This window comes from Lepisosteus platostomus, chromosome 1 (genome assembly GCF_059453375.1).
Source record: "Lepisosteus platostomus isolate fLepPlt1 chromosome 1, fLepPlt1.hap1, whole genome shotgun sequence".
In the NCBI taxonomy this organism is placed as follows: domain Eukaryota; kingdom Metazoa; phylum Chordata; class Actinopteri; order Semionotiformes; family Lepisosteidae; genus Lepisosteus; species Lepisosteus platostomus.
Window position 1 is genome coordinate 25,583,037 of NC_142611.1, and position 12,983 is coordinate 25,596,019.

Below are 12,983 nucleotides of genomic sequence, written 5' to 3' on the forward strand. Positions count from 1 at the left end.
ACGAATAAAAGCATCTTATTAAAAACACGTTTGCATTTGTTTGGGAGCTATATTATGTATTTTTAATATGTAAGATATAATGACGTGTTCCCGCTTACACATCGCACGACTTTAAAAGCTAGAAAAACAGGTTTCGATTCACATTATCTGGTGAGCCTTGTTTTGTCAAAGGACAGCACAAAAAAAAACAGACATTGTGTGGTACAGAACGGAGCTCAGTCAATTCAAACAAGTTCAGTTTAAAAAAAACTGCAACGGACATAAAAACTCCCTTGCTTTTAACAGAGCGTTTCATAATTGCCAACTACGAAATTTATTTAAACTGCGACACTTACCATTCAACCAGAGCTCGAAATATCACAAGGATCCTCTAGAGCACAGCAAAGACTGTATTAAAAGTATACTAGTGACAAACTAGTATACTTTAGATATTTTTTTCTGAACCGGGGAAAATCTGATCATGTTTCTCTATAACAATAATAAAAACATTATTTTACATATCACCTTTATGTGATATCACCTTAAGGACAGCACATACAAGGGTTAATTGCACAATGGACCGCGCAAAGAAATTTAACATAGTCTTCTTTAGGTGTGAGGTTAGGAGTGGATCGCAGCAGGCATAATCGGCAAATTAGGAAAACAAAGAACAGGACAGGCGAGACGTTTATCCAGAGAGCGAGTGATCAGAAAAAGGAACAGCTGTTACACCCAGGTTTTACGCTCTTTCTCTGCTGAATGAATAAAAGCATTTTATTAAATACGCGTTTGCGTTTGTCTGGGTATTTACTTTGTAATCTGTGGTTTACATCTACTGTATTGCTTTGAGATGCCACTTTTTAAGGTGATATGTAAAATGAAGTTTTTTATTATTGTTATAGAGAAACATGATCAGATTTTCCCTGGTTCAGAAAAAAGACGATTAAAATCCGTAATCTTTCCACTTGTATGTCATCGGAAAATACAAGAAGTTTCTGCTTTGTGTAAGGATGGTATCAAAAAGTAATCTAAGTGGTGAGAAAGCTGTGCTCCCCAAAGCGCTTTACAGGATAAAAACAATAACAGCAATAGTGGCTGGGCAAACGATTTTTTTAAAGAAATACAAAATGAGATATAATGATGTGTTCCGGCTAAGACATTAACGAGTACAACCCCCCTCTCTGCGGGAGTGATGGCTGTGACTAATTAAACCAGTTTCACATGGTATTTTCAAAGTAGAAGGGGACGAGATTTCCAGCTTAATTTTCGTGTTAAATATTTTTTTTTAAATTAAAATTCATTCTATACAGCAATCGCATATTTGGGTACCGTTTCATAAAACTTTCATGCTTAAAATGTTTAGGGAGAAATGGAAGACTGATAATGGAATAGAATGGAATGAATGATAAGTGTCGCAGTTTAAATAATTTTCGTAGTTAGAAATTATGAAACGCTCTGTTAAAAGCAAGAGAGTTTTTATGTTTTTTAGAGAGTTTTAAGAAAATGCCTGAGAAAGTAGGGCTTGGACAGATTACAAGTGCATTTTTGCAATTTACGTTGCATTGTCCAATGTGCTGCTGTAATACAGTTTAAAATACAGTAAGTTGAAACTGTATCAGCTTTATTTATGGGTTGCAATTTAGAAAAAGTCAAAAACCACACTCAAAATGCAATTTAGAGCTTTCTGGCAAGAGGAGACACCCAAATTAATAATGTAACATGCCACTGTTTGTGCATGAACAAAGTTATACTGCTTTTTCTTTAGATACGCGATTAAAAAAAATAAATTTTTTGAATCACTGGCGGAACACATTCCATAAGAATCAGCGCTTTTATATATCGCCTTTAAAGGTGGCTTCTCAAAACGCTTTATAGGATAAAAACAACAATAACAGCAACAACAACAATATTGTATTTCATTGCACTTTGAAAACCAAGTAATAACTTAACTATATGTGCAAACGTTTTATGATATGTCGCTGTTGTGAATGTCTGTGGAGTGTATCTTATTTGCATGTCTATCCCTCAATTCAATTCAATTCAATTCAAGGTGCTTTATTAGCATGACAGAGGGGTACAATGCGCTTATCGGTGTTGGGTATTTACTTTGCTTTGAGATTCCACTTTTAAAGGTGATATATAAAATCAAGGCTTTAACTTGCTTTAACTCCGCAATGTATTTAAAAAATAAAAACAATTACATTCTAATCTTTCCACGTTTGATCCCAAGATCCCAAGAAAAATAAATCTAAACGGGGAGAAAGCTATGCTGAAAGTTTATTAAGATACTTAGAAGACAAAGATATCAATTTATGTTGCATTTGTTTGATTGTGAATCAAAAAACACATATATTTAAACACGTGTTTACGATTTAAATCAAAACGCGATTCAAATCAATATAAATGTTTATTTTGTAACGCCTAGGTGACTATTCATTGTTATTAAAATGACTTAAATTTGATCATGTTGTGATATTTAGAAATATAAATTTGTTTGGTGCGAGTGAGGTTTTATTTAATCTCTGACCAAGGGAAACGTTTCATTTTTTCAAAGAAATGTTTGTTAAATAAAACGGTCATGGTTCCACAGTGGGATTCGATCACAGACCGTGTGACATGGGAGTCAGGAACCTAACCCACAGCGCCACCAGCAAGGTCACATGCAGAGTGCTGAAAAAGCACTACAGAAACATTATCAACAGACAATGTACAGCGTGTACTATTCTTGTGTTGCGGTACATGAATATAATTATATCGTTATTAATTTCTTTAGATACGCAATTCCATATTATACTCCCTTTTAATCAAATTCTAAAAGTATGCTTGTTGACTCCGGTATCACGTTAGTTAAAGACTTCGATGCTTAAAATGTTTAGGGAGAAATGGAATACTGGTGTGTATGTTTTCTTTAAAGTAATGAGACCAGCCATATTCTGTATGTTTAAGTTCCAAAATTAATATCGTTAATGGCCTTCACACGCGTTGCAGTATGCTCCTATTCTTTTTATGCTCAGGCACTAAGATTTCCCTTCAGTGGTAAAATTCCATATAAATATTCAATACTTAAACGGGCACAGTAAAGACGTTTACTGTAAATCTTTCTACGACAGACCAACGGACCACGAGTGCCCCTGTCGGTCAACCAATCACGTACCGCGGTACCGCGCGTCATCGTGCGTCACAATGCGCGACGCCGTAGCCAATTACCTCCGGTACGTGTGTACCGCACACTTTGAATGAATACATCTGTAATTCTGGCTTTATGAACTCACACGTGGGATTCGATTAATTCAAAATACATTTTTTTTTATTGCACCAGGTACTAGATCTTTTTTATATTAGTGTTATATCACTGGGCAGTGGTGGACGGTTAGTGGGCGGTGCACTATTTTGTCAGCAACCTGCTAATCTGCTTAACACCTGTAGAAAATATGATTTTATTTCTGTATGGAATGTGTGTTGCGTTTACAAAATTAAAGTGTTTCAAATGTTAAATTAAGTAAAATTACAGCTTACTAAAAGACTCAGAGACAACGTGCATAACATTTTTTTTAACTGATTTATATATTTGTTTATACTCAGTGACAACAGAGCATGCTACTGAAAATGTATCCCATCCTCCCAAGCACAACTGTCTATTTTACATAACAAACTGTGGGGTGTAACACTCTTCTATAAATTGAATGTTGTGAAAACAGTGAGTGAGAAATCACAAAATACAATTTAAAAATACAAGAAGTTTGAAATTATTTGTTGTTATTAATAAATCACTTAGCTTCAAACATTTTGTGATATTTAGAAATATCAAAAGTGTCAATATAGTGTCCATAATATTTGCTATTTTAGTTTTTCAAAGAATTGTTTATTTGTTAATAGAAAACTCATGGCCAGAGCTGGGTTCAAACCCCAGCCTTCCAGCATGCAAGTCACACGCCTAACCCATTACACCAACGCCCCCCTTAACAACTTGAGTTGTAACTGAAAAGTAGTCAAATTGATGCAGATGTTTACAAAGAAAGTGTACTACTGTGATAATTTGATCTAAATGCATATAATTTTATTGTTATTAATGTCTTTAGATACGCAATTCCATATTGTTTTCCCTATTAATCAAATTCTAAAAAGTATGCGTTTCTTTTACTGCGATAATGAGATCAAGTATTTATAGGAAAGGTTAAAAGATTATAACTTTTTATGAAGTATTTAAACTTAATATAGTCAGAAGGAGCATGTAAAAACTTTTCCAAAATAACCACAGAATGTAACCGAATGATAGACTTTGATGCTTGAAATGTTTAGGAAGAAAGTGGAATGCTGGTGTGTATTTTTTATTTAAACTACCAATACCAGCCATATACAGTTTGCATAATATGTTTATGTTGCTAAATTAATATCGTTTATGACCTTCAGACTCATTATGTTCCTCTTCTTTTTATGCTCAGCAACTTAAATTTCCCTTTAGTTGTAAAATTCCATATTAATATTCAATATTAAGCAGATTAAAATTTGCACAGTAAAGAGATTAATTTAAGCTATCGTTTCACTTATAACCAATGCACCGTGAGTGCAGCCTGTCGGTCATTTTGGCCAGCCAATCACAAACACATTACGGGGTTGTACTGTGCATTTTGAAAGGCTGCATCTGTATGTGGTACAGTACTGAATTGACTTTAACCAAAGTATAAAGAATGTTGGGTCAATGTTGGACAAGGGAAACACACTCAAGATCAAAATACTGACATTGCCAGAATGTCCCTTTTTTGCATTTGAGTGGTATGTGCTTGTATTTTATACCCCCTCCAGGAACCTAGATCTAAAGGTGGTCCACTCTCAGGAACTTACATGGTTCTCTTCCAATCAATCGCGCATCACTTTGCTATATTTACTCAAGTCACTATATTTTCTTTAGCTCTTAAAATATCTGTCATTTTTAAGTCAACAGGCTCAGAAGAATTCTGCTTAGTTACTCTTTGTCAACCAGTGGCACTCTCTTCATCCAGGCATAGGATGTAGACGGTTAGCCATGGGGGTTGCAGAGAAGGTGGTTTTGTAGATAGTGCCCACGAGCCTGCTGTATGTTATATCCACAGGGATAATGTTGAAATGCTGCGCTCAAGGGTTTCACTGTACTTGTTCCAGTCTACTCTTCTTAGGTTCCACCTAATCTTTTCTCGTCTGTTGACTATTGAGAATATGAAGCCCTGAGTGGCTGAGTATAGAGGAGTGCTGGCTGTGTGGAAAATTGTCGTGACGAGGCTCTGTGTAGGGAAGGATGTTCTATCTAGGGATCTTACCCAATACAGGCCAGCCAGATGGAATGGGAAAAAACTTGAATGGGGTCGTTGTTTGGGTTCATGAATAAGTGCCAGCCCAGTCTACGGGTACCTCACTATTACCTAACTGGGTATACCCAGACTGTTAAAGTCTGCCACTTAGATGGGTGAGGAAGGGAAGGCAGCATTTGTGGTTCCCAGCTGTAACTGGGATTTCTATGTGTAAATCATCAAGCACTATGATGTCAGAATATGTGGTTGTTGCCATATGGTTTTCTTGGGCAATGTTGGTTCAGACATAAGTGGCAAAGCCATGTTTTGTATGTGGGTGATAGCATAGGTACATTTAATGGAGTATCAATCTGGTTCTTTTGATCCAATGTGGGTGATTCAGTGTTGTGAAGGAGTTACATTAAAGAGTTGGTAATGTGCAGTATTTGTATGTCCAACTTCAGATGGACGGTGATAAAATTTATAGTTAGTATTAACTCTGGGTGGCACAGTGAAACAGTTGTTATCTTTGTTGCCTGGCAATGCTTGGGACCTGGGTTTAATTCCTGGGGTGCTATCTGAATGAAATTTGTATGTTATTCCAGTGTTTGTGTGGGTTTCTTCCCACAGTCCAAAGATACTGGTAGGTTAATTGGCTTCTGGGAAAGTTGGCTTTGGTCAGCATGTCCGTGTTTGTGTCTGTCTGTGTGTGTGCTCTGTGACGGCCTGGCGTCCAGGATGTAATTTGCCTTGCCAGGATAGGCTTTGGCTCTCCTGCAATCCTGTATTGGATGACGTTGAATTCTTTTTCTGCACAACATGTTCAGCAAAACACCAGTTGCAACATTAAATGTATATGCTGTTGATAAGAGTTGAGGCCTGCAGACAAGAATGTTTGTTTTAAGAATCCCAAGAAAATGTTTTTGTGTAGAAGGCCAATTACAATTACGTTCTTTTAGAAAACACTGATCTAGCTCAGTTACATAGACATCTTATGTTTGAGGTAGAAGTTTGCTTAACCAACAGAAATTAATTATGATTGAAGTTGTTCTTTTTGACACTTAAGCTCTTTGTCTTCCTTATCAATTAAGTCTATAAAAGGTCAGCTGTAACATTCTTTTGTTAGAACCATCCTCCTAATTGCAGGGAGGGTGCTTCTGTTCGGCCGAATACACAATAAACTCCTCTTCTGCTCGACAAAAAGGTCTCCAGTTTTTACTCTACAAAGTAAAAAAATTGAAAATGGATGGATAATAACAAATAGAAATGTTGTTAATATTTAATCAATTATCAACCAAGAATTATTATGTTGGTTACATTAAACATTTTAAAGCTGTATATTTGTGATTCAGGCTCAGTTGTGCCCTAGGCTGAGATAATTGCTACTTTGCCAGTACTCTGAAGATAATTTCAGAATTAAATCTCTCTTAGTTATTGAGTTATTGTTTTTACAGTGCATTCCTTGTACAAAACAAATGGGTTGATGGCTGCCAGTTCTAAGTTATTGTGAGATTCAACAACTAGCCACTGATTAGATTCAGCTTTCACTGAGTACTAATGTGCCATCTGGTCTGTCAAATCCACTCTGTGGTTTGCCTGGTTGTAGAAAAGCACAGTCTTTTCTTTTTCTTCTCAGTAGTGTAAGAACCACTTACACTAATGTAAGTCTTTAATGTAAAGATTGCTGAGAATTCATACTTTTGTTCTTAGCCTGCACTTGCATATAGTCACTGTACCATAGTCACTCTTTCAAAATGTTAGTGGTACGTACACCTGAGGAGGCTCTTTTCATGAGTTATTGACCTGTCCCACTAGGATTTTTTTCTGCAATTCTACTGATAGTTCTGGTGAAGTAATAATAATACCTCTAGTTGCGTTCCTGACTAAATTTTAAACATTACTTGTTGATGTTCTATCATGTTCTGAGCTATTTGATTATCTACTACTTTGTAACTGTAGATTCTAAAATCAACAGACAAGCAAATGCCAATCCACATGATAACTGATAGAGTTTTAGGTAGACTGTATTAGCATTCACTCAAATCAGTTGACTTTGGCTTTGAGATGGAAATGGATTTAATATAAACACAGAGGTCTAACACCTATACCACTCAGAAAAAAAACAAGTATTCAAACTCTAATATAATGCCTACAAAGGCTCAAAAAGAAAAGATAAGCTGCCTTATAAAACAACCAAAATACCACCTGCAGTTAAATCTCTATATACCTGGATGCTCCCAAATGAATGGGAATCTATATCCCCTTTTTTTTAAATGCACCAATATACCAAGAGAGGCCATTTTTAACCAAGGGATTCTTTACATTAGAACTTAATTAGCTAATGCAAACCAAGGTAAACCTTATAATTGCTTTGATTACTGAATCTAGATATCCTACATCTCAGCCAAAGATCCATTTGCTTTAAAGCTGGACATGTTTACACTAGTCAGGTGTTACTTATTGTATCCAAATTATTAGAGACACTTTAGTAGTCACCTACACCTGTAACAATACCTTGCCAAAGTATTTAGACCCTTTCTATGGAATCCAATTTTGTGAAACTGCAAAATGATGCGTACACATTTTTATAGTTCATATTTTATTCTAATACTGAATCCTTACACTGAAGACTTCTAAAGGCAAGGTAAGTTACAATAAATATCAGCAAAACTATGGAGAAAAAAAATGTGTTGATTGCATACGTATTTAAACTGGTGTTTGGTAGGAGCACCTTTGGTAGCAGTTACAGCTGCAAGTCTTTTCAAGTAAGTTTTTACCAACTCATCAAATCAGCTTGGTGCAGTTTTTGTTCATTCCTTTTGACAGAACTTTCAAGTTGCTTGTACTGCAGTTTTCAAATCTGCAGGTTCTCATGTTCATGTTTTAAATCATCACTTTTGACTGAGGCACTCAGGAGTTTCACTTTCTTATTTTTAAGCCACTCCAGAGTAGCTTTGTACTTGTGCTTTGAATCATTGTCTTGCTGAAAGGTTATTTTTTTATCCCAATTTTAGGGCATAAGCAGGTTTTCCTCCTCTAAGTTGTCATTATTTTGCTTAATCTGCGTTTTAATCAGGTTTTACATGCTTCTGCATCCCTGCTGATGACAAGCTGAACAATAACATAATGTTGACATCACCATACGTGACAGTAGAGCTGGTTTTCCTTGATGGGATAGGACACAGGACACAGACACCTGTTGGTTTTGCATCATACTGTATGTATCATTTTGCATTTAAGACCAAAAAGTTTCAAAAAGTGACTTGTCTGACAGCAAAATGTTTGTTTCATCAAAATGCCAATGATGCACTGAAGGCATTGTGCCACCTGGCCACTTGACAGCTTAAGCTGTAGCTGTAAAGGACAGGCAAAATGTTTCCAAGTAATCACGAGTGAATGAGTCAAGTTAATGCAGATGTTTACAAAGAAAGTGGACTACGGTAATACAGTTCTTAGAGCTATATAAATATATTTAAATCCTTAAATTAATATTGTTATTAATCTCTTTAGATACGTGATTTCATATTATATTCCCTTTTAAGCAGATGATAAAATGTTCACGTTTTTTACTAAAATAATGAACGCAAGTATTCATAGAAAAGGTTAAAATATATATTTTTATTTAAGTATATGAACTTAATAAAATCAAAACGAGCACGTCAAAACGTTTCCAAAATAACCACAGTAAGTGACGGAGTGAAAGACTTTGATGCATAAAATGTTTATGAATGAAGTGGAATACTGTTGTGCATTTTTTATTTAAACTACCGCTACTCGCCTTGATGTTCAGAGATGTTATGCTCCTCCGTGACAAATTTAGAACTTTCCCTTTAGTTGTAAATATCCATATTAATATACAATATTAAACGGATTTAAACATCCACAGTAAAGAGATTAAAAGCAGCAATTATTTCAACTAATGCACCGCTAGTGCCACATTTTGGCCAGCCAATCACATACTGCAGTAGTCTGTGCGTGGAAATCCGCAGTACAGAGTTTTACCGTGCATTTTGAATGGCTGCATCTGTATATATTCTTTTAATTCTTAACTTTTAAATTTTAACAATGATAAAATAGGTTTAAGAGTTCAGTAACATAGGATAAATGACCCCACCCTTAATAGTGGTCTTCAAACATGAACCTTAGTTCTAGAGCAATTTGAATCTATGTCATATCTTAAATTGACTGTGACTAGGACAGTCAAAGGTGCAGCACATGAGTGGCTTTGTTCTGCCAAAGTTTGGAATACTTGCTGTGAGAGCTCCTCAAATTGATTCTAACTGTCTTGTAAACATCATTGGATTGACATATGTCTTTACAAATACCAGATAACTCACATTTGGTACAAAATGCACATTTCTAATGGGTTCCTGCACAGTTCTTATTGCTTTATGCTTGTCTAAGCATTACAATGGTAAAACTGACTTGATTCAAAACTGGGGATTTCAAATTGCTAGGTAGAAACAGAATTTATTTGGGGGAGTAGCTTGGGAGTAGCATTTTATCAGGAATAAAGATGTTGTTTATCCACACCAATAAGTCATGAATAACAAACAAGCCCGTAATGCTTCTGATTGTGAGCTACAGAGAATATTATGCCCATTAAGATCAGTCATCTTTTCATTATATAACTTACTAATGATTGTATTTATACAGTGTATTCAAAGATAAGATGTAAGGGAAGGAACAGAAAAAAATGCTGATGGTGAAGACTTACATATACATATACAAAATCTCCCTTTCCCATTTCCGTAATGAAGATATCAATCTGTTGTGTAGTGTGCAATTGCATTCTGTCCTCATCAGGGCTTTTTTGCATTGTACAGATGTTTGAAAGAAATCAATATTTCTAAAATCATATGTATATAGGTAGAAAATAAAAATGGATGTTTTTGTCATTACAATTTAGTAACCAGGAGTAACATACAACCATAGTTCTAAATGTATATCATAATATTTTAAAGAAGCCACTGTAAGCCAGACCTTACACTGTGTAATATCTTCTCTCTCTGTTTTTTTGCTCTCTAGAATTCCACAAGTCCTCCCTTGAAGCTGTCAAATGTGGAAAGAATCACAAATATTCAAATCCTTGTCCTGTTTGGTTGTCTGCTCGCCATATCCCTCATCTGCTCAATTGGACAAAGTATCTGGAAGGCAAAACATGACAACACCACCTGGTACATGGATTTAAACTGTAAGAGCAAACCATTAGCCACAATAAATATTCTTTGTTGTTATTTTTATTATTATTATTAAAACCAATTAATTAAGGAGGGATCAATTGATGTACTGATGATAAATATCTCAGTAAACATAAAGCAGTGAATTGATTTAATACTGCAAAGTTTTATAACTTTTCTATTTGTCCCAACTGTATGTTTTCCTATTTTATTTCTTTGTTGTCATTTTTTTTTATCTTAGCAGGACCTGATTAAAGAGCTCCATCTTTTTAAAAATAAAATAGTTAAAAGAGACTTTAGGTGAAGCAGATTTATATTTTCTCACACTTTTACAAACCTAACTATCTATTAGTAATATATGTAGATTTTCTTTCTTAAATACTCTTTAGCATTTAGTATTCAGCAGTTGTGTACTGTATATGAAAAGCAGCCTGTAAGTAACAACTTGCCAGTAAACTTGCCAGTAAATTGGACAAAAATGTGATGTTCATAGTTTGCATGTAGTATTTATTATCGTTTAAAAAGTTTACATTCAAATGAAAAGTAAAAAATAATAATAATTTGTTTGTTCTGGTATATATTTTACCATACCTTTAGAACATCACTAAATACGTGACAAGTACACAGTAAGGAGATGATAATTCCAAATCTGAACAATTGTTTTAATGCTTACATTATTTCCCTCTGAACCACATTATCTAATTTTAAATAGCAAATAGCTGGAGATGGTAATGTATACATTATAGTCTTTAATACATTTTTTAGATTTATTATGTACTATTAAGGGTGGAAATTGATTCTTTGAGACATTTACTTTTAGTAAATGACGCAAAGAAACTAAATAATATTGATAATTCTTTTAAATTGCTACTGTCCCACTTAAATCTGTAGGAGGGATCAGTGAATTTCTGCCACAAAGCCTTATACTAAATTATTTGGTCCACAAAATAACAGAATTTTGGACTGAATGTACCTTTTGAACACTAAAAGTAAATCTGACTTCGTATAGCACTGCCAAAATTAACCAAATGTAGAACTTTAGGTAGCTTAATTTTGTAAAAAAATACTTTTCTTCTTACTAAGAAAAAGTTGATTTTACAATAATATCATGAAATCCAAAGTGTTATTAGACAGCTTTCTGTCTTTCTGTTACACTTATCACCAGTTTGTAATTTCACATTTTTAAATTATAAAATTGAAAAATATTGCCAATTTCAAATTAGAGAAAAGGTTTATTCCATAACCACCCTCATCCTGACACAGTATATCTCTGTACAGGCATATTGGGTAAGTGGCTAAGAATCTAAAAATCTGCTCACTTTTGATTTATGGAATCTTCTAATTTGTCTGTAGCTATTTTCCTTCTTGATATAAGAAGCCTCTCTCTCTATGCATTAAACCGTGGAGATTAAAGCATACATTTAATTATTACATTCGTTAATCTGCAATTCTATTACAACAAAGTAATTTCTGTCAGATGTACTTCTCAAAAGTTCAACCAATTAACAGAAGTTATGTGCATTTAAAATGTATACCCAGTGGGAAGTAAAATGTTACTATAAAAATATTTATTTATGTTATATGTTGAATTTGGTTGCTGTTTATTCCATTGTGAAATTTGAAACAACTCAAATTTGAAATACATTAATTAATAATCATTCAAAACATGGTTCCAACTGCTCATTAATCTGAATCTTTGAATCCTTTTCAGAGTTGCAAGCGCATTCATAGTAAATGTAATTAATGTAACAAAAGATGCTATACTGCTATACTGCTATAATAGGTGATTTGGTAGAATCTTGGTTGTGCCATTTTTTTGTTATACTTTATTTACAGATGGAGGTGCTTCCAACTTCGGATTAAATTTCCTGACTTTCATCATTCTCTTCAATAACCTCATTCCAATAAGTCTCTTGGTTACCCTGGAGGTCATTAAATTTGTCCAAGCATACTTCATAAATTGGGTGAGTGACAGGTTCTGTGTTGGTATACACTATTAGTATTCTGTTTTTTTGGTGATTAATCATTTCTATGAAAGCATAGAAATGTAACTCAAACAATTTTTCTAAAGATTTTAATAGACTCATAAATTTTCATTTAGGTTAAATTTGTGGAGTAGAATGTACTTAAAATTGAGAAAAAGAAAACCTTTACAGCAAGAATAATTACAATATGTTGAACATGCCACTAAATATGTTCAAGTTTATCTTAACATTACAGGAAAAGAGTTCCCTGTTCATATACTGACTCCCCCTTACAGTTTAGATTTGTGCATATACTTGTGAATCTATTAGAATTGCAAATCTACCATCCATTAGGAGGGACAGGGTAAATCTTGTCTTGCTGTGAAGTTGAAGTCTTATAACCTAATTTTTGGGTGAATATTTTATCATTGTAGATGATTGATATACAGATGCAGCCATTCAAAATGTTCCATAAAACCCCGTAATATGCGAAATTATCTGCAGTTTAGCGCGTTATACCGCAGTAGTGATTGGCTGGTCAAAATGACCGACAGGCGGCACTCGTGGAACATCGATTGTTAGAGAAAGGATTGCTT

General features: G+C 34.4%; 1 protein-coding gene across 6 annotated transcripts in view; it reads left to right on the forward strand.

Annotated features, from left to right (window-relative positions):
- Nucleotides 1–12,983, forward strand: part of atp8a1 (ATPase phospholipid transporting 8A1) — a 347,507-nt gene that overhangs the window by 173,363 nt on the left and 161,161 nt on the right. For all 6 annotated transcript variants that reach the window (XM_088627575.1, XM_088627593.1, XM_088627583.1 and 3 more), the window contains 2 exons: nt 10,272–10,437; nt 12,260–12,387. In XM_088627575.1, the coding sequence (XP_088483701.1) occupies nt 10,272–10,437; nt 12,260–12,387 (294 nt within the window). The remainder of the gene's footprint in view (nt 1–10,271; nt 10,438–12,259; nt 12,388–12,983) is intronic.